The sequence below is a fragment of the Lissotriton helveticus genome, chromosome 3_1 (assembly GCF_964261635.1).
Source record: "Lissotriton helveticus chromosome 3_1, aLisHel1.1, whole genome shotgun sequence".
Classification (NCBI taxonomy): Eukaryota; Metazoa; Chordata; class Amphibia; order Caudata; family Salamandridae; genus Lissotriton; species Lissotriton helveticus.
The window spans coordinates 1,774,129,298-1,774,149,845 of record NC_136061.1 but is presented as its reverse complement, the minus strand read 5'-3'; the positions used below and the strand labels follow the sequence as shown (position 1 = coordinate 1,774,149,845).

Sequence of the window (20,548 nt, the reverse complement as noted above, 5' to 3'; positions counted from 1 at the left end):
CGCTCCCAGGCGCTAGGAACCTCAGAAAGCGCTCACCAGCGCTAGCTATAGATAAGGGTCCACAAAACGTCCTTCAGCAAGGCAGGGGGGGCAAGGCTGGGCCCAGAGCCAGCACACTGGGTCTCCAGGCAGGGAGACACCCCAAGTGGCGGTCCTCTGGCCCAGCAGCAGCAGCAACAGCCCCCTCAGGATCCTGGAAAAGAACAACATCTGTGGGGACACAGCCCCATTTTTATACAGTGCATTCCTTTGTTCAAGGGTGTAGAGTGGGGGCGGAACCAGTCGCAGCTGGTTCTTGAGTACCCTGTTTACCTCAACCACCCTCTCTATTCACTGGCAGGGCTTGGGTCATTAGACACACCACAGGGGGGCGGAGCCAGCATTGTGTGGGGAAAACCCAGCCCATCCAGGACACAGGTACACTCCTCCCACACATCACTCATGCTAATCTCCCACTCACCACCGGGCAGACCCATCCAGACTTCCTGGAGCCTGGCATGCCAGCCAGCTCCAGCCAATCACACGCCAGCACCCTCACAGCACACGTACAGCCATGTCTAGAAATGGCGCTTCGCTACTAGACACATACAAGCCGCACATACCGTTGCGCAGCATTCATTCTCACGAGTTCACACATACCAGACTCAAGCCTGTACACCCCACGCATCAGGAACTACCAGGGACACATACATTCCCCATGCATTCCTATGGGCGGGCAGGCCTAGCTCAGCACATGCACTCAGAGTGCGCACGCACTTTCCACTGGGACACAGTGAAAGTGCGCAGAATCCCAAAATCACCATCTCCAGGTCACCATTTCAAGCAAAAAGTCTAGGGGTGAACCTGCCCTAAGGGCCAAAGTCCAACAAACTGCTTATTGGAAATGTCCCTCACAAACCTCCTTTTTTAAAATCCCAGTCCTCAGGGATTTTCTTGAAGGATTGAAGAAAGTGTTTCCTCCCATTAGGCGTCCTTCGCCTCCCTGGGAGCTCAATGTGGTCCTTTCACGACCAATGAGGGAACCGTTTGAACCCATTCATAAGGCTTTTCTTCAGCATCTATCTTGGAAGACGGCTTTCCTTGTGGCCATAACTTCTGCCCGCAGGGTTAGCGAACCTCAGGCATTATGTTGTAAAGAGCCTTATACAGTCTTTCATTCCTCTAAGGTAGTTATGAGGACTCAAATTAAGTTCCTCCCTAAAGTTGTTTCAGAGTTTCATGTGAACCAAACTATTACATTGCCTACCTTTTTTCAGAATCCCCTCTTCTCCTGTTGAGAGGTCACTTCATTCCCTTGATGTTACGAGGGTCTTGAAGTTCTATTTGGACAAGACTAATGATATCCGTAGATCAGACCAGTTATTTGTAAATTATGCCTCTGTCCGCACTGGACTAGCTACCTCCAATCCATTTCTAGGTGGATTGTTTCCTGTATTCAGCTGTGTTATCAGACAGCCAACAAGACTTTGGTTAGGAAGCCTAGGGCTCACTCTACCAGAGGTAAAGCAGCTACTGCGGCTTTACTTCGTAACATACCTATTTAGGAAATCTGTAAGGCTGCCACTTGGAAGTCAGTCCATTCATTTACTAAGCACTACTGCCTAGACACTGATGCTAGGGCAGATGCTCAGGTTGGGCAGGCTTCTGTTCGAAATCTATTTGCACAATAGTGTGGTTTTTCTCTGTTTCTTCCACCGCAGGAGAGTTGTTTTGGGATGGGCTTGCTAGTCTATTCACATGATTATGACTATACACTGAAATCCCCTACAAGAGAAGGAGTTGTTTCTCACCTTTAACTCCAGTTCTCTTGTAGGAGTATTTCCGTGATCGTCATAAGCCACCCGCCCGCCTCCCCGGTGGCTGACACTGATGTCCCCAAGACTTAGCAACCTCTGCTTCTTTACGCCTTCAAAAAGAACTGAAAGTAACTGCCTCTGGATGTGCATCATGGGATACCGGGGGTCTCTGGAGACTCTTAAAGGCACAGTGTCCATTTGCAGACACATAATGGCAGCCTATAGGCGCTTCTCTATCCATTCCTTTTCAGCTCTATCATGAAAAAAGGAGTTTTGTGAAGGAGAGTTTTCTATGTGTAAAACTCAGCAAATTGCAAAATGTAAAGTTAAACTGGCCATCTTTTTTCACTTCAAGATGAAGTAATGGCCAGTGTAGCTTAGTTGGTTAGGCTGCATTATTGTCTTTTTGGGCTAGATGTAGGTGGGCTAATACCGGTCGGTAACGGCCGAAAATAGGTAAATTTCCCGTTACCGACCGGTATTTAGCCCTTTGCGATGTAGGAGGCTGGATTTAAAGATTCGGTAATTTACTGATTCGTTATTTTAAGTAATCAGTAAATTATCGAATCCTAAATCCTATGTAGGGAGCACTCAAATGAGTGCATTTTTGGTTTAAAGATTTGTTATTTACCACCAACTACAAGTTGGTGGTAAATAACGAATACCTTTAAAAAAGCAATTTTGTGCTCTTTTTAAAAGTGCCATGTGGCAGACAGACATGCCCTTAGGGCATGTATGTGTGCAACATGTGTACACATGAACGATTCAGGGGTGCAACAGGGTGTCAATGTGACACCCTACCACCCTTGAATATGCTCCTTCTATTACCGATTCGGTATTTACGAGAATCGGTAATGGTGAATGGCTTCCCATTCATTCCTATGGGCCTCCAGGCCCATAGGAATGAATGGGAAGGTATTCCTCATTTGTTATTAAGGCAGCTCTTCTGATAGGTGGTTGGACTTTTAGATCCCTGCTCCTAGCAATTACAAGTTGACTGCCTCACCCCAAACCCTGGAGCACAAAAGTGTTTGTCTTCTCTGCTGTGGAACCCTGGATTCTTGTAGAGACATCTTGACACACTGGCTTGCAGTTTCTGCCTCATAATTTTCATGGTTGCAGGCAAAGTTTGTGTCTTCCACACATTCAACTCTGGTACTGGTTTTAGTCACTTATTGACTCGTGTGTATTGCTCCCAGACTGATCTAGTGAAACCGTTTATCTCTCAGGATCAGCAGGAGGGTGGATGGGTGTTGGATGTCCTCTGTCAGATTAGACCCAAATCAAAGTTAAGGGAGAGACTTCCTCCCTTAACTACCTCTTCACCTGTTGGCGGGGCTGAAGGCGGGGAACGATGGAGTATGAAAGGGAATGGGGTTTTCTCTACACTTTAAAATCACCCTTTGCTCCTCCTCCTCCTACAATCTTGTTCACTAGAAAGAACCTCAGGAATGCTTTGAAGAAGCCCTACAATTCTCATTGCCATCCGGGCTTTCCAACCTCCGTCTTATTCAACAATTTAGTTCAGGAATTCAAATGTAATTATTGCACTGTCCAGGTCAGCACACTCTATACACACACTTTGTATTACTCATATATTAACTACATAAATGAGTGCCATCATGCCCAACATGAATAGAGTGTCCAACGGACTGACAGACCAATTTATGACATGGGGAAAAGTCGTAAGGCAACTCTGCTCAGCAGATGACCAGTAAAAAATAAATGTCATATTTTACATGGTCCACATTTTATGAAATCAACATTACAGATGGTTAGTACAGTAATTACAAGCCTTTCTGTTCCCGGGTTTTATAGCATTGACCAGGAATATGCATCATTACCCACCATTCATTATTAGGTCTCGCTATAGCTATCGCGTAAGCGATGCTTTGCGAGAATTAGGTAAGGAGCTTTTAAAAATGTTACTAAAGGCTGCAGGCGCGCGCACCATTTGTCAGCCTGCAGCTTTTGGGAGCCCTTTCGCTGCCGCTTTGATGTTCTCAATGAGCCGCGTGGCCACTGAGAACATCAAAGCGGCCGCAAAATTGCTCACCATTTGCCACCCCCTTCCTTATCCCACTTCCTGCTTGTTTCTTTTGTCACGTTAGTGCACTCAAACTGCAGATTCAATTGTAGAACTGCAAAGCAAAAGCTGCCTGTTCTTGCCAACGTTGCTCTGGCCTTGCATCGGACTCCAGAATTTATTGGGTTGAAGAGCAAAAGACGGTATTGTTTGTTTGTTTTGTGTTGCCCTTTGTTCTATATAATGCAGCACAGATGAAGATTCAGCTCCAGAAAGCAAATGCCCCCCCCCTACATTATTTGTCTTTTATTGTTAAAATTTAAGTGCAATTTCAACAATTGACAATGAAACACTGATGTTTACTCTGTGGGTTCTTAAGTGTTGCTCTTGCTCGCAAAGCCTTTTTAAAAGGTTTTTTATTCCAGCCCTACCCTCGCTCTTGTAATTATGACTGATTACAGACTTTCAAAGCAATATAGAGAGTTAAAGGGCTCTATTTGTCTAACATGAGGAGGGCTGTAATCTAGAGTAAGAGCTGAACTTTTGACATAAATAAATGCAAAGGTAAATTTATATTTCACTGTAGCTGAATTGGAAGACACTAACGAAGGAGACATTACTAGCATAACTTGCATGTTCGGCCTCACTCTATCTATCTGTCTATCTAGCTATTGCCCTCACTCTGTCTATCTATCGCCCTCACTCCATCTATCGCCCTCACTCCATCTATCGCCCTCTATCCATCCTTCGCCCTCACTCTATCCATCTATCGCCCTCACTCTATCTGTCTATCACCCTCACTCTATCTATCGCCCTCTATCTATCTATCGCCCTCACTCCATCTATCGCCCTCTAGCCATCCTTCGCCCTCACTCTATCCATCTATCGCCCTCACTCTGTCTATCACCCTCACTCTATTTGTCTATCGCCCTCACTCTATTTGTCTATCGCCCTCACTCTATCTGTCTATCGCCCTCACTGTATCTGTCTATCGCCCTCACTCTATCTGTCTATCGCCCTCACTCTATCTGTCTATCGCCCTCACTCTATCTGTCTATCGCCCTCACTCTATCTGTCTATCGCCCTCACTCTATCTATCGCCCTCACTCTATCGCCCTCAATCAATCAATCAAGACATTTATAGAGCGCACTACTCACCCGTAGGGTCTCAAGGCGCTAGGAGGGGGGGGTGCCGTTACTGCTCGAACAGCCAGGTCTTGAGCTTCTTCCTGAAGGAGAGGTGGTCTTGGGTCAGGCGCAGGTCGGTCGGGAGGGAGTTCCAGGTCTTGGCGGCCAGGTAGGAGAAGGACCTTCCTCCTGTTGTCGCTCTTCGGATGCGGGGGACAGCGGCGAGGGCGTGGCTGGTTGATCTGAGGTGGCGCTTGGGAGCGTAGAAGTTGATTCGGTTGTTGAGGTAGCTCGGGCCTTGGTCGTGTAGGGCTTTGTGTGCGTGGGTGAGGAGACGGAAGGTGATTCTTTTGTTGACGGGGAGCCAATGCAGGTCTCTCAGATGTCCTGAGATGTGGCTGTTTCGTGGGATGTCGAGGATGAGTCTGGCTGAGGCGTTCTGGATCCGCTGGAGTCTCTTCTGGAGCTTGGCGGTGGTTCCGGCGTAGAGGGCGTTGCCGTAGTCCAGTCGGCTGGTGACGAGGGCCTGGGTGACAGTCTTCCTGGTCTCGGTGGGGATCCACCAGAAGATCTTCCGTAGCATGCGTAGGATGTTGAAGCATGACGAGGAGACGGCGTTGACTTGTCTGGTCATGGAGAGGGAGGAGACCAGGATGAAGCCCAGGTTGCGTGCGTGGTCCGTCGGTTTGGGTGCGGTGCCCAGGGCGGGGGGCCACCAGGAGTCGTCCCAGGCGGAGGGCGAGGAGCCCAGGATGAGGACCTCCGTCTTGTCTGAGTTCAGTTTCAGGCGGCTGGTCGTCATCCACTCGGCTACATCTCTCATCCCTTCGTGCAGGTTGGCTCTGGCGGCGGCGGGGTCGTTGGTCAGGGAGAGGATCAGCTGGGTGTCGTCGGCGTAGGAGATTATGTTGAGGTTGTGTTGGCGTGCGATGGCCGCGAGGGGGCTCATGTAGACGTTGAAGAGGGTGGGACTCAGCGAGGATCCTTGAGGGACGCCGCAGATGACGTCGGTGGCCTCTGACTTGTACGGTGGTAGGCGGACTCTCTGTGTTCTTCCGTTGAGGAAGGAGGTGATCCATTCCAGTGCCTTCTCCTGGATTCCGATGTTGCCCAGGCGCTGCACTAGGGTGTGGTGGCAGACAGTGTTGAATGCCGCGGAGAGGTCCAGGAGGATGAGGGCCGCTGTTTCTCCGTTGTCCATCAGGGTTCGGATGTCATCGGTGGCAGCGATGAGGGCGGTCTCGGTGCTGTGGTTGGCACGGAAGCCAGACTGTGAGGGGTCGAGGGATCCATTCGTCTCGAGGAAGGCGGCCAGCTGTTTGTTGACGGTCTTTTCGATGACTTTGGCCCGGAACGGGAGGAGCGAGATGGGACGGTAATTCTTGAGTTCGGTGGGGTCCGCTGTAGGTTTCTTGAGTAGAGCGCTGAGTTCTGCGTGCTTCCAGCTCTCCGGGAAGGTGGCGGTGTCGAAGGAGGTGTTGATAATGTCCCGCAGGTGGGGTGCGATGACAGCGTCGGCCTTGTTGAAGACGTGGTGAGGGCAGGGGTCGGTCGGAGATCCGGAGTGCATGGAGTTCATTGTGCGGATGGTGTCTTCGGTGCTGATCGGAGTCCAGGCGCGGAGGGTGGTGGTGGGTGGCGTTGCTGCGGTTGTGGCGTGCGTTGGTTGGATGCTGAAGCTGTTGTGTATGTCCGCGATCTTGTTGTGGAAGTAGGAGGCGAGGGAGTTGCAGAGGTCTTGCGACGGGGTGATGTCGTTGTTTCCGGCGTTGGGGTTGGAGAGCTCTTTCACGATGTTGAAGAGTTCCTTGCAGTTGTGTGCGTTGTTGTCCAGCCGGTCCTTGTATGTATTTTTCTTGGTGGCGCGGATCAGTTGGTGGTGTTTCCGGGTGGCGAGCTTGAGGGTGGTCATGTTGTCCATTGTTGGTTCCCTTCTCCATACTTTCTCGAGGGCTCGACAGTTCTTCTTGGAGCTCTTGAGTTCGTCGGTGAACCATGGGGTTCTTCTGCTGCCGGGTCTGCTGGGCGGGGTCCTCAGAGGGGCGAGTTCGTCCGCGCAGTTGCTGATCCACTTCGTGAGGTTGTCGGCGGCCTGGCTGGGGTTCGCTGAGCCGGCAGGAGGGTGCAGGCTCAGGGAGGCGGTGAGCTGGTCGGCTGTGATCTTGTTCCAGCCGGTTGGCGAGGTTGTCGAGCAGGGTGATGGTGTTGCGGTCGCTGTTGTTCTCCAGGTGGAAGTTGAGGTCCCCCAGGAGGATGTAGTCGGCGGAGGGGAGGGCATGCGGGCTGATGAAGTCGGCGATGTCCTCGCTGAATCGTGTGTGTGGTCCCGGGGGTCGGTAGATCAGGGTGCCTCTGAGGGTGGTCTTCGGGTCGGTGTGGATCTGGAAGTGCAGGTGTTCGGCGGTGGTTAGGGTGTCGTCGGTCGTGATGCGGATGGTGTCTCTGTGGATGATGGCGATGCCTCCTCCCATCTGGTTGGCGGTGCGGTCCCTCCGGGTGATCTTGTAGCCCTCTGGGATGGCGATGGCGATGTCGGGCGCTGAGGAGGCGTTCATCCAGGTCTCCGTGAGGAAGGCGACGTCAGGGGCTGTGGTGTCGAGGAGGTTCCAGAGTTCGATGGCGTGTCTGTGGACGGAGCGGGTGTTGAGCAGGATGCACTTGAGGTGGTTGCTGCTGGTGTTCGGCTTGGCGGGTGCTGGTGCAGGGTAGGTCCGGATGCAGGTGAACTTGCAGGCGTGGCAGCTGAAGGGTCCGTGGGTGTGCCTCGGGGTGGCTCGGTGACATCCCGGGGTGCCGCCGGTGTTGAGTGCGATGAGTTCGGCGGCGTTGTAGGTTCGTCGGGTCGGCTTACGTTGGTGGGGGCCAGGGGTCCTGGCACTGGGCGCGGTCCAGGCGCGGACGGGCGCAGACGGGCTTACCTTTGGCGCGCCTTCGGCGCACAATCGGCGCGCCCGCTGCGCGTTCGCACGGTCGCCATATATGGCCAAGTGCGCGGGGGGGCGGAGCAGCTGGGAGGCGGGAGCGGGGAGGGTACAGAAGGCAAAAAGGGGCGGGGTTAGCGGCGGTGGCGGGAAGCGGGGAGGGAGGACGAAGGGCAGCTAGGCAATGCAGAAAGGAGAATACAGAAAGGATACAGAAAGGAAAATACAATCAACTTGAGGAAAACAGGCAATACAGATTGACAAAAACAGTTCAAAAACAGCAAAGACAACAGGGGCCGGTCAGGCGAGCACGGACCACGCCGCTCGAAGGCAGGGGGCGTGGTCACGCGGCGGTAGCGAGGCAGTCAGGCAGGCAGGGTAGGCACACGCAGCACCTGGTGGCCGTGCGGCGCGGGGGTGTCCTAGAACTATAGCCCTCACTCTATCTATCGCCCTCACTCTATCTATCGCCCTCACTCTATCTATCGCCCTCACTCTATCTATCGCCCTCACTCTATCTATCGCCCTCACTCTAACTATCGCCCTCACTCTATCTATCGCCCTCACACTATCTATCTATCGCCCTCACTCTATCTATCGCCCTATCTATCGCCCTCACTCTATCTATCTATCTATCTATTGCCCTCACTCTATCTATCTATCTATCTATTGCCCTCACTCTATCTATCTATCTATCTATCTATTGCCCTCACTCTATCTATCTATCTATTGCCCTCACTCTTATCTATCTATCTATTGCCCTCACTCTTATCTATCTATCTATTGCCCTCACTCTTATCTATCTATCTATTGCCCTCACTCTTATCTATCTATCTATTGCCCTCACTCTTATCTATCTATCTATTGCCCTCACTCTTATCTATCTATCCATTGCCCTCACTCTTATCTATCTATCTATCTATTGCCCTCACTCTTATCTATCTATCTATCTATTGCCCTCACTCTTATCTATCTATTGCCCTCACTCTTATCTATCTATCTATTGCCCTCACTCTATCTATCTATCGATCGCCCTCACTCTATCTAACACAAAACTTCAAACTGATGGTTACAGGTAAGTAAAAGTTTCCTCTTAAATACTAGATTAAATAAGGTCTAATATTGTGATATTTCCCACTTTGCCTATTTTTAATGTGCAACAGAATCTTTGTACATGATCCTAGCCATCCTGTCGGTCATACCAGCTTAATTTTATGCTCAACTTTCTCTCGGTTACCCATGTGTCTTTGGACCTTCTTGCGCCCGGCACTACTAGATCAGTAGCCATAACACTGAGAGCTTGCTGGGAATTAGCTGCACATAATCTGTTCTTTAATACTCCATGTTGACCTCTCCGCTTCGGTGCACAGTACACCAGTGGGAGTTTTAGGGTGCATTTTCACTGTAGCCAATTATGTGCCACACCTTCTTCAGGGGATACCCTCCTTAGAACCTGGAAGAATGAGGGAGCACTTGCATGGATGTAGGCTGCTTTCGCATTCCACCCTAAGCGGATTACTAAGCAGTGCTGCTTGAAGGATTATGCAGATGTAACCTTGCTTTCGTCATTGGACTAGCACTGGTAGAAAAAACATCTGGGCTCAACGAGATAAAAGGGAATAAGACCTGTAAAGAAGATTGAAGAAGGGCAGTGACCAAAATCAATAAATGAACAAAGAGCTAGAGAGAGGCATGTGAGATCTTTGGGTAAGAGTTGAGCCAGAGGCCCCAATTAGACGGGCCTGGTGATTCCAGTTTACCTTCAGTTTCTATGTATCTGTCATAGGTAGACGGCTTGGAATTTGGAGCCAGTGGGAAAGCGTGATTGAGTGGCTGACTTGTTGTGACTGTGCTGTCTCTGGATCCAGATTACTTGTACACCTTGAGTTAACATAATTTTTTATTTCTTCAGATTATTGGCATCTGTGTTGTCAGGCTCACTTACACTCCTTTCTGATGTTCTCATCCTAGGTTCATGGAGCAGCACCCCGAAATGGACTTTTCCAAGGCTAAGTTCAACTAGCCTTTATGCCTGAAAGAACACAAGGCCCTGAAATTGAGGAACTGAAGCTGTGCAGGACATTGGTCTGTAACTATCCTCTGACAGCAAGGTTTCAAGTTTACACCTGCAAAGCAGCATGCAGGCTGTTTACTGGCACTGTACTGACGTCAGCAATATGGCCTATGATGCTCACGCCCCGGTGAACTAAGCTGCTGTCCACAGGGCCGGTGACTGATGGAGAAACTGGAGCCAAACGCTGATAGCGACTGCTTGTTCAGGGTGTAAATACTCCCCGCTATTGAGTGGATGCCCCAAGCTTCATCTATTCTGCAAGATGGTTGTATGCTTTGCTGGGGTGTCCTACATGTTACAATATAAACTGTGGCCAGGAAATAGTTTGCATTTGTCTTTTTTTCACCGTGCTTAGAAACACCCCCACACCCCTCTCACCTACCTCTCTACATTAATTACTTTTATCTTCTTGGAGGATGGTTAAAGTGTTAGGGAACCCCAGGAAGGTCAGTGACTTGTTTCCTTTGCTGTGTTGTCAAATGCTGAAATCTCTGTTGTGTAATTTACTTATCTGTTCGCGCTGTCTTGAAGCCAGTGCACAGGGGGCTGTTTGTGAACGGGATGTGGACTTTGGAAGCTCTGTGGCAGCTTCCTCCCTGCTGACCTTGTCCTGTTCTGGTTCAGGTGTCAGTGACCCACTGAGTTGGCTAGGGCTGTCGGAAATCATTGCGGCAAACATCCCTATTGATCGGCCGTGACAAAGGGCAACTGAGGAGGTCCAGCAGGTTTTCTTTGCCACCAGGGCTGCCTGTGTCTGGCCGATAGGAGGGCGATGATTGGCTAATACTAATTAATGGTAATCTACAACCCCCTGCAGTGCTCCAACAAGGGTATTCTTATACCCAGCTTTTCTACTCCTGCCCCTTCACCCTCTTCCTCACCCCGCTCACCCATTTCCACTAGTTCACGAGAATTCAAATATCTTTGATAGGCCAGACAAAGGTGCTTTTTTCCATGTTAAGGAGAAGAACACCTGCTTGACTATTAGCTGTTCAGTCTTGTCTCCGAGAGATGGGCGCATGCTACTTGCTCTCTTCAGAGAAAGCCCTGTTTATTCCATCAACACTTCTCACACTGGGTTTCATTGTGACACTTGTTGGTTTCCTGTTTTCCTGTTTTCCCCTCATACATGACCTAGGGCTCTACATTCAAACTCCACTAGTTCTGCTTGCTGTGGTGCAATTCTTTGCACCACTGTAGAATTAGAGCTTGCTTTGTGACACAGGGTTTCTGCTCTATCTTGCACTGCTTTAGCATTGATCGCTGGTCTTGTTACTTTGCAATCCCAATTCATCTTTGGTCAACAAAGCAGAAAGTTGCATCGCCTTACGCTAAATGAATGCTGTCTGGTATTAGAAGCTGCTCCGATGTCCGGAACTCCATGGCTTCCTTCACCACTCTATTGAGAGCATATGATAAACCTCTAGACATGATATTACACCAGAACACTTCTTCCACCATGGTACAAGGTTGCCTGTGTTGGCGCTAAGCAGCACATTGTGCGTCATTGCAAGGAAAAGACAGGAATGCGCTGTATAATGTTAAATACGGCGCATTTCTTCCCTATCACGAAGTGCTGTAAGGTGGCTTGCTGCGCTGTGATTTCTTGATAAATGTGCCCCTTAGTATTTTGAGGAGGTAATACTTCACCCAGTAATTACCAACACAGCAGCCACTGCATTGCTACCCTATTACAAGTTCTGCAGGTCGGAAGGGGGTTAACAAAGTAATACTACAGTGTTTTCGGCCCTGAGACCCTCAAAACTCTGAAGCCTCTGTATAATTCCCTGTAGAAATTGTGGAAGGCATTGCATGTCGAAATTTGTGCAGGGTAGAAAAAATGGTGCAAAATTTGCAAAGAGTTTGCCATTATAATTCGGGCACAAACTCCTGAATGCACCTTAATCAGAACTAAGGTGAACCAGTGGCAGCCGACACAAAGTGGTGAGACAGGTGGAGGGGGCGCAGGGGAAGTGCAAGAGGGGTAATAATAAAAAAAAAATACCTGAAGTTGCTGGCTGCCTCGTGCGTCCGTGCTCCTCTGCTTTCTGCTCCCCAGCAGTCCCTGGGACTGCATCCTAGACTCCCATCAAAGCACGCGCTGATCTCATGCTTTATTACCAAACATGAGAGCAGTGCAGGGATTGGCCGGAGCAGGCTGGTTTAATGCTCGCTCAGGCACAGGAAGTCCATGCTGTTTTCTCCTACCCGGCTGTGCAATAAAGCTGGGTTGGAGAAACCTATCTGCGCATGTCTGTTTGGAAGGCCTAAAACAGCCGGGCAAACAGACATGCGCACTCCGCCCCATCCGCCATGGGCCTCCTCTCATTACGCTGGCTCAACCAGCAGCTGTAAAATAAAATCTTGTTTTATTTTTCAGCTGCTTGCTCTGAGCCAGCAGGGGGCCGCCCGTCGCCATCGCGGAAGAGCCGCGGCCCTGGGGAACTCAGAAGAAGGAACTACTCTGCATTTTGCAACAATCGGTCAGTAGAAATTCCAAATGACAACGTCGTATGAATTGACCCCAAGAACAGGGACTCGAAGCAATTTGTTAATCTTTAACTCCATAAACGAATTACCTGCTTGTCAGAAGGCTCTGAAAAATTAAGCTGTTCTAACAAGCCTTTAACTGACTTCAGGCCCCAGTGGAGAAGTGGCCAATTAGCACTGAATTGAGTTTTGTATCCTTGTTGTTTTTAAATTGCTCACAAGTTGCAATTATGGCTCGTCTTCCCCTACCCCTACTAAATAGCCATGCCTGCCAAGATCTCAAACTCCATGGCCCATATTTACTCATTTTTTACGCAACGAAGCAAAGCATCCCAATTTTAGGCGCTGCTTTGTGGAGGAGGCAAAACAGTAATCTGTACCATAAGACTGGCCTCCTGATGGTGTAGCGCCTTCACTGGTACAAGACTGCCTTGCATGACACACAGCATTGCACCATAATGTTAAGGTGAGTGTGCACTGTCTAAAATAGCATTTGTCCCGGAGCCATACCCGTCAAGTATAAATTCCTATGTAGACAAACACAGAAGGTTCCTGTATAGTGAATGTGAGCTGTGAAATGCGGCACATGCATAATCTCCTTTGCATCTATTTCAAGTAGGGATTAATTATAGAGGAAAGGCCTGGTCTAGCTATCTTAGTTCGGCAGGCTATACAACAAAATCTATGGGTGTTTGTGCTGATCGGGCTCAGTAACATCCTCTTGATGCAAAGCAGTTTTTGCACTGTGAAAAGTGTAGTTTTGTAGTGCAACCCACCTTTTGTGCTGGATTATAAATAGTGTTGGTCCTTCACACTATCAAAGGACCGCACAGAAACACAGAACAAGATTCACAGTCCAAATCATAAAGGTTTATTTAAAATTCAAAATCATTACAAAAGGCAAAATCAGTTGGCCAAATCAAATCAGCATAACACAAATCAAATGAAAAAATGGAAGTCTAGGAGCAGCAAGAATCTGACATAAAGTCTGCCTCTGCAAAAAGCTAGGAAAAATGCCAGCATGCACCCCAAAACCAGCACATTTTATATGTTCTCATCCAGGGGATACTCGTCAATAGTCATAATCTATGAATAATCCCCGCCCATGTGCGGGATCCCGGAGCATATAGAAAATACATATAAATATATAAAAAAATAAATTAAAAAATAAATAAATATATATGTGAAAACATATATTTGCAGCCTAAACATCTCACAACTGGCATAACTGCCGCAAAATTATAGAAATTAGCATAAACACAGTAGTACTCTGAAAATCCCTATGGAAGAGAAAGAGCACTAAACATTTGCACACAACAATGCTTTATTTCCATAGGAAAAACCTGTAATTACAGGCATTTGCCAGTAGGCTGCAGTAGAGTATAAAGAAACAAAGAAAAACGGGCACCCTGCCTTTAAGGCATTAGAGTAGGGGTACTGTGCCTTTAAGACCTAAAGGCGACCCCCTGCTCCCATGGTGCACCATAGGTGGCAGTTGAGTCAGTTCTTTTTTCCGGCTCCTTCTGTGAGGATCCTGGAGCTTGAGCTCTTCAGTTTTTGACTGAAATTATTGTTTTTTGTGAGGTTTTCTCAGAAAATTCGACATTTTCTGGTTTGTTAAGGCTTCTGCTTTATTTTTTGTGGTGGTTCACAAAAAACGTCCTGTCAGAATGCCTCCTCTTTTCTGAAAATGTCCTTCTTGTGACAAGAAGATGGCTCTGGCTGACCCACACTCTGTGTGCATCGTGTGCCTTCCAGCTTTACACGACCCTGACCAGTGCTATCACTGTCAGAAGTTCCCTAGGAGAACTCTTCGCGATAGAGAGCGCATCAGACTTCATGCTCTCTTGGAGAAAGACAAAAGTCATCAGATGGGTGGAGATGGAGGCCCCAGACCGTCTTCTTGAAGCAAGCATCATCAAAAACTGCGACGTGTTTTATCTCGTGCCTCCAGAAAAAGGAAGGAAGAAAGTTGAAGTCGCTGTCGAAGAGACCCAGGCTCTCTTCTGGATCACCATCACGACGTCGAAGATCTCCGTCGCAGCCAAGTAAGTCGACGTCGAGACGCCACACTTCGGGCTCGAAGTCTGTGGCTGCTGCTGTTTCAAAGTCTCTGTCGACGTCGAGGCTTCCGTCGACGTCGAGACACTCCGCCACACCGGACGGGGTCAGCGTCGAGTCATGATTGCTCCCTCATTGCCGCCGGCTGGTGTGCCGCCGTCGAGAGGATCGTCTAGATCCCATCACTCGACATCGAGGAGGTCGACTCCAAGACGACGTTGAGAGCAATCTCCTTCGCCACGATGTCGAAGGTCACCGTCGACACGACGTCGAAGAAGGTCGTCGTCGTCGACACGACGTTGAGGAAGATCGACGTTGAGAGGACGACATGAGGGTTCGCCTACCACTCGACGTCGAGGAAGATCGACGTCGAGGTCACCGACTCTATGCCGAAGATCGCAGTCGAGGTCGCTGTGGCATGGACGATCAACGTTGAGAACACCTCGTTTGATGCCACTGGTCACACAGACGTCTTCGACGTCGAATCTCTCGCCGTCGAGGGAACAGGTCGCTGTGATTGTGCAGTCCCCTGGCTCCAAGTCATCAGGGGACAGATCTTCATCTCCTGGTGGAGATCTCGCCAGAAGCGTCCCCCAGATCTACGGATTACTCCCGCACATACTCTCCAGCTGCTCCGAGGACAAGTACTCCGGTCAGGCCTGTGAAGACTCCTCCACCAAGGCCACGCCCAACACCCAGACTGAGATCTCCCACCAGATTACGCTCTCCGGTAAGGCCGAGGATGCCTGCTAAGCCAAGATGTTCTCCCAGACCGAGATCTCATTCTAGACATCGGTCTAGATCCAGGGGTCGGCACAGCCATCGAGACAGGTCTCATCACAGAGGACGCACCAGGTCTCCGACTTGGTCCTATTCCACGAGGTCGACGGTCCAGGACTACTCTCCGACCTTCTCCTCTACTCCTCCGTCAAGAGTCTCGCCTATTGATGACATTGCAACCTTTACAGATGTGCTGGGTAGGGGAGCAAAGAAATTGAACATCTCGTTGCATACTCCTGTGGAACCAACATCTATAATTTTCAACACACTTCATCATCGCACAGCGCCTAGACCGCTGTTACCGCTGGTTCCCGGCTTCCTTGAACCTGCAATGGCGACCTTCCTCAAGCCTGCAGTGGTAGGTTCTGTTCCATCAAGACTTGCCAAGAAGTATAAGGCTCCCGCAGAGGACCCCTTATTCCTCAGATCGGACCCCCCGGCTGATTCAGTGATCGTGGCGGCTGCCATGAAGATTCAGCCTCTACTTCTTCTTCGGTGCCCCCAGAGAAGGACAGCAAAGTGATGGATTATTTTGGCAGAAAGGTATGCAGAGGAGGGAGGACTTGTAGCCAACCAGGTCATCAGTGCCGCGGCAGACGCCTCTGACCTCGCGGCCCATGGCTACTCCCATGGAATCTGCTCTCGTCGTTCGGCGTGGCTCCGCCTCACGGGCCTGAAACCGGATGCCCAGAAAAAGATTTTGAATCTCCCTTTCAATGGTTCTTCTCTTTTTGGTCCACACGCCGATGATGAAATGACCAAAATGAAATCCGAAATGGACACTGTGAAGGCTGTGGGCTTGGGGAAGCGCAAGGAATTTAAAAAGCGCTTTCGTCAAGGGGATAAGCTTTCTTACCAGCAGAGGGTTCAAACCCCTCAATGCTCTTCCCAGTCTCAACAGAAAACCCAGTTTCAGCAAAGACGTCCTGGCAGAGGCAGAGGCAGAGGCAGAGGCAACAATAACAAGCAGCAGTCTCCCTCCAAACAGCCTCCCAAACCCTGAGCTGTTGCTTCCTCCGCAACTGTTCGCCACTCCGGTGGCACGGAGTGTGTCACATCATCTGGAAGAGTGGAGAGCCATAACAAAGGAAATATGGGTGTGCAGTATGGTTACTTGCTGAGGTTCAAGTCACCTCCTCCGCAAATTTTTCCTCAAACAAAGCTACTTCCCCGTTTCCACAGTCAGTTGCTGCAGGACGAAGTCTCTACCCTCCTCAAGAAGAAAGCCATAGAGAGGAGTGCCTTCCATGCAAATGAAGCAAGGAGTCTACTCGCGTTACTTTCTAGTTCAAAGAAGAGGAGGAGTCAAAGAATACAGGCCCATTCTAGACCTACAACTACTAAACAAGTTCATCCGGAAAGAAAAGTTCCACATGCTAGCCCTGCATCAGATCTTTCCCCATCTCCATCAGGGGGGACTGGATGTGTGCCATCGACATGCAGGACGCTTACTTTCACATACCTGTCTAAGTAAAGCACAGAAAGTTTCTCAGGTTTCAGATTGGACGCCAGCACTACCAGTATCGAGTGCTTCCGTTTGGCCTCAATTCCGCGCCAAGGACATTCTCAAAATGCATGGCGATAGTGGCTGCTTTTCTTCGCAAAAGGAAGATCTTCGTCTATCCTTATCCAGACGATTGGCTGCTGAAAAGCTCCTCTCCGGCTCTGCTTCAAGACCATCTTTCCTTCTGTCTCAACCTGATGAACTCATTGGGGTTGCAGGTCAACTTCAAGAAATCAGTGCTCAATCCTTCCCAACGGATTCATTACCTGGGCGCTTCCCTGGACTCCGCTCAAGCAAGCGTGTGTCCTTCAGAGGAGAGACTGTCATCCATGCTTCTGAAGTGTCGTCTTCTACTGGACAGTCACAGTTCCACAGCTCAGCAAGTGTCCTCTCTCCTGGGATCGATGGCCTCGTGCATCTACATCGTGCCCAATGCACGCCTTCACATGAGGCCTCTGCAGCAGGCTTTAGAGGACCAATGGTCTCAGAGGTCAGGTCTCTGGGAGGACCGTGTCTTTCTTCCACAAGGTGCCAAAGACTCGATGATCAAATGGTGGATGAAACGCTCCAACCTTCTCCGGGGGATTCCATTCCATCTTCCTCCTCCGTCGCAGTCAGTGATCACGGATGCATCTCTTCAAGGCTGGGGTGCTCACATGGACCAACTTCAGGTTCAAGGCCTTTGGTCCGAGGGAGAGCGAGGCTACCACATCAACTTCTTCGAGCCGTTCATCTGGCTCTGAAATCCCTGTATCCGTCACTGTGCACCAACTACATCTAAGTTCAGACGGACAACACAACAACAATATTCTATCTGAACAAACAGGAAGGTACCAGGTCAAGAGTGCTATCCCTGGGAGCGCTATCCATCTGGCACTGGCTACTGGCAAGAGGCCTATCCATTGTGGCAGCCCATCTGCCAGGAATACAAAATGTCCAAGCAGACTGCCTAAGCAGAGACTTCGTAGAAGCGCACGACTGGGTGCTCAACGAAGAAGTCGCGCAGGAGATTTTTCGTCTATGGGGCGTACCAGACATAGACTTGTTTGCAGACTCCGCAAATACAAAATGCCCCGTCTTCGCGTCCAGGTTCCTCCAAAGAGGCTCACGGGGGAATGCACTTTTGATCGACTGGTCACAGACATTACTGTACGCCTTTCCTCCCCTGCCTCTGATCCCGGCGGTGATTCAGAAGTTCTACAGGACCAACACCAGGATGATCCTGATAGCGCCGGAGTGGCCACGCCAGCTGTGGTACCCGGATCTGCTCCAGCTGTCGGAAGTCCCGCACCGGCGACTTCTTTGCCGTCCGGACTTGTTGACCAAGGACATGGGGAAGGTGTTTCATCCCGACCTTCCTTACCTTCGCTTGACGGCATGGCTCCTGAGGTCATACAGTATGGACATTTAGATCTCCCAGCAGACTGCATGGCCATTCTCAAAGAAGCCAAGAGACCTTCTACTAGGAAGTCCTATGCTTTCAAGTGGAAGAGGTTCTTCTTATGGTGTCTTGACAACTCTCTTGACCCTATTAAAGGTCAGGCAAAGGTTATTCTGCCCTATCTGTTAAATTTGGCAAGGTCAGGCCTCAAGTACCCCTCCATCAGTGTCCACTTAGCGGCTATCACGGCTTATAGGAAGTCTCCTTCCCAGACATCTTTCTTCCTTATGCCTGTGGTTAAAGATTTCTTAGAGGGGTTTAAGAAAGTGCTTCCACCAGTAAGGTCCCCCTCTCCTCCCTGTGAGTTGAACATCGTACTCACTAAGCTGATGGGTGCTCCTTTCGAGCCGATACATAAGGCTTCTTTGCAGCACTTGACCTGGAAGACTGCCTTTTTAGTGGCAATTACCTCTGCCCACAGAGTTAGCGAAATCCAGGCGCTGTGTTGTAAGGAACCGTACACAGTGTTTCACGCCAACAGAGCAGTACTGAGGACACACCCAGGTTTTCTACCTAAGGTAGTCTCAGACTTTCATGTCAACCAGTCTATCACCCTGCCTACTTTTTTTCCTCAACCTACCACCCCCCCCGGAGAGGTCTTTACACTCTCTAGATCTCCGGAGGGTCCTGAAGTTTTACCTGGCTAAAACCCTGCCTCTTAGGAAGTCTGACCGGCTTTTTGTTAATTATGGAACCACTAATACCGGTCTGTCAGCCTCAAAAAGATCCATTTCTCGCTGGATAGTCTCCTGTATAGCTCTGTCTTATACTGTTGAAAATTAGTACGTTTTGGTGAACATTATCTGCGCCATCTTGCCTCTTCCCCTGATGCCACACTTTTGTCGTGCGCGCCCGCCATTTTCTAAGATGCCCCGATCAGAACGAACCCTTTTGCATGCCGCTGGCCCCTGACATAGCCCTTCGCCTTCACTAAGCCTGCACGCTATCCACCCCCTGCTTGCACCTGCCTTGAGTCATAAACCCCTCTTCGGCGCTGCTCTGCCCCAGGCCCTCATCCTGTTCCCAGCGCGACACCTCCCTGCTTTCCTTTCATGATCTCCGGCCCTTAGATGCAAAACCCTTTTTCCCCGTGTGCCCGTTTTGTCCTCCCCGTTCCCAAGCCGACACCCAGCTCTGCCGATACCATCCTTGCCCCTCCCCGTACAATAGAAAGCTTCCCCCATCAAAGAATCCCCGGGTTGATCAAAGCCCCCACCCCATGAGATCCGATCAAACCCCCCACATTCCGTGAATCGGCGGATTATCCAGCTGCGCGATGCTCATCACCTGTTGTGACTAGGGTGGGGACTTCAACTGTAAATGTGTGTGGGAACGGGCCCAAAGGGGAGTTCCGAGAATGTCTTTTCCGTACATCAAAGCTTTAACATGTATGTGTAATCTACAATAAAGTCATAAATGTGTGTATAAGAGGCCAGGCCTCAGGAATACAGTTAGAGCACCTCAGAACGATACCTTCTGTCCGTTTCGTTGTGTTCTCCTCCGGAGAAAATAAAAACCTTGTTTCCTGCCTTCCAGTCTCCAGCGCCTGCCTCTTCAATAGTTTAACTTCTTTGTGGGTTCAAGAGGCGACACCGCCGGGCAAATACTTAAGGATCTTATATTCTGGTTGGTAGTGCCCCCCAGTTGTATTTTTCCACAATTGGCGCCCAACGTGGGGCCCATCAGCGACCCATGGATCCAGTGGGAGAGGTCCTGACGACAAAGTGAACGACTGCAACGATCGGGAACGCGTCTGTCCGATAGACCCTCGTCTGACAGCCGATCATCCGAACTTCACTGGTTCCGAACAGACCTCTCTCGAGTGATCTACGGTCCTGACTGGGAACCATCAGGAGTGCCGCGAGGATAACGAAGAAGAGAGGACGATCGGGCGCTGGATTCGGAAGTCAGGAAACTGTCCATGCGGTCCGGGTAAGGTCGTGTTACCACGACAAGTTGCGAAAAAATTGCTTGATTGCTTGTTTGTTAAATACTAGTATTGCTCTTTTTGTTTATTTGGAGATTCACTGTCTGCAAACGGAGAAACAACAGGCTCTCTCTTTGCAAGCAGTGGAGGATAGGTAGGGCAGACAACCGTGCTTATTTTTCTCCCCCACTCAATAATCACCTGAAACTGAACTGTTGTTCACAAACTATTGTTTCCTGGAGATTCCCTGTCTGCAAACAGGGAAGAGACCACCCTTTTTGCAGATAGTGAAAAGGGTAGGTAACGCAGATCTTTGCGGACCTACTCATTCTCCCCATTGTTATTTATCGGTCTTTTGTTATCTTGATCTATGAGGGATTCACTGTCTGCAAACGGAGAA

General features: G+C 49.7%; 1 protein-coding gene across 2 annotated transcripts in view; it reads left to right on the top strand.

Annotated features, from left to right (window-relative positions):
- Positions 1–10,266, top strand: part of NUDC (nuclear distribution C, dynein complex regulator) — a 133,538-nt gene extending 123,272 nt beyond the window's left edge. For both annotated transcript variants that reach the window (XM_078682627.1, XM_078682628.1), the window contains one exon: positions 9,843–10,266. In XM_078682627.1, the coding sequence (XP_078538753.1) occupies positions 9,843–9,894 (52 nt within the window). In that variant the 3' untranslated portion in view covers positions 9,895–10,266. The remainder of the gene's footprint in view (positions 1–9,842) is intronic.
- The last annotated feature ends 10,282 nt before the right edge of the window (positions 10,267–20,548 follow it).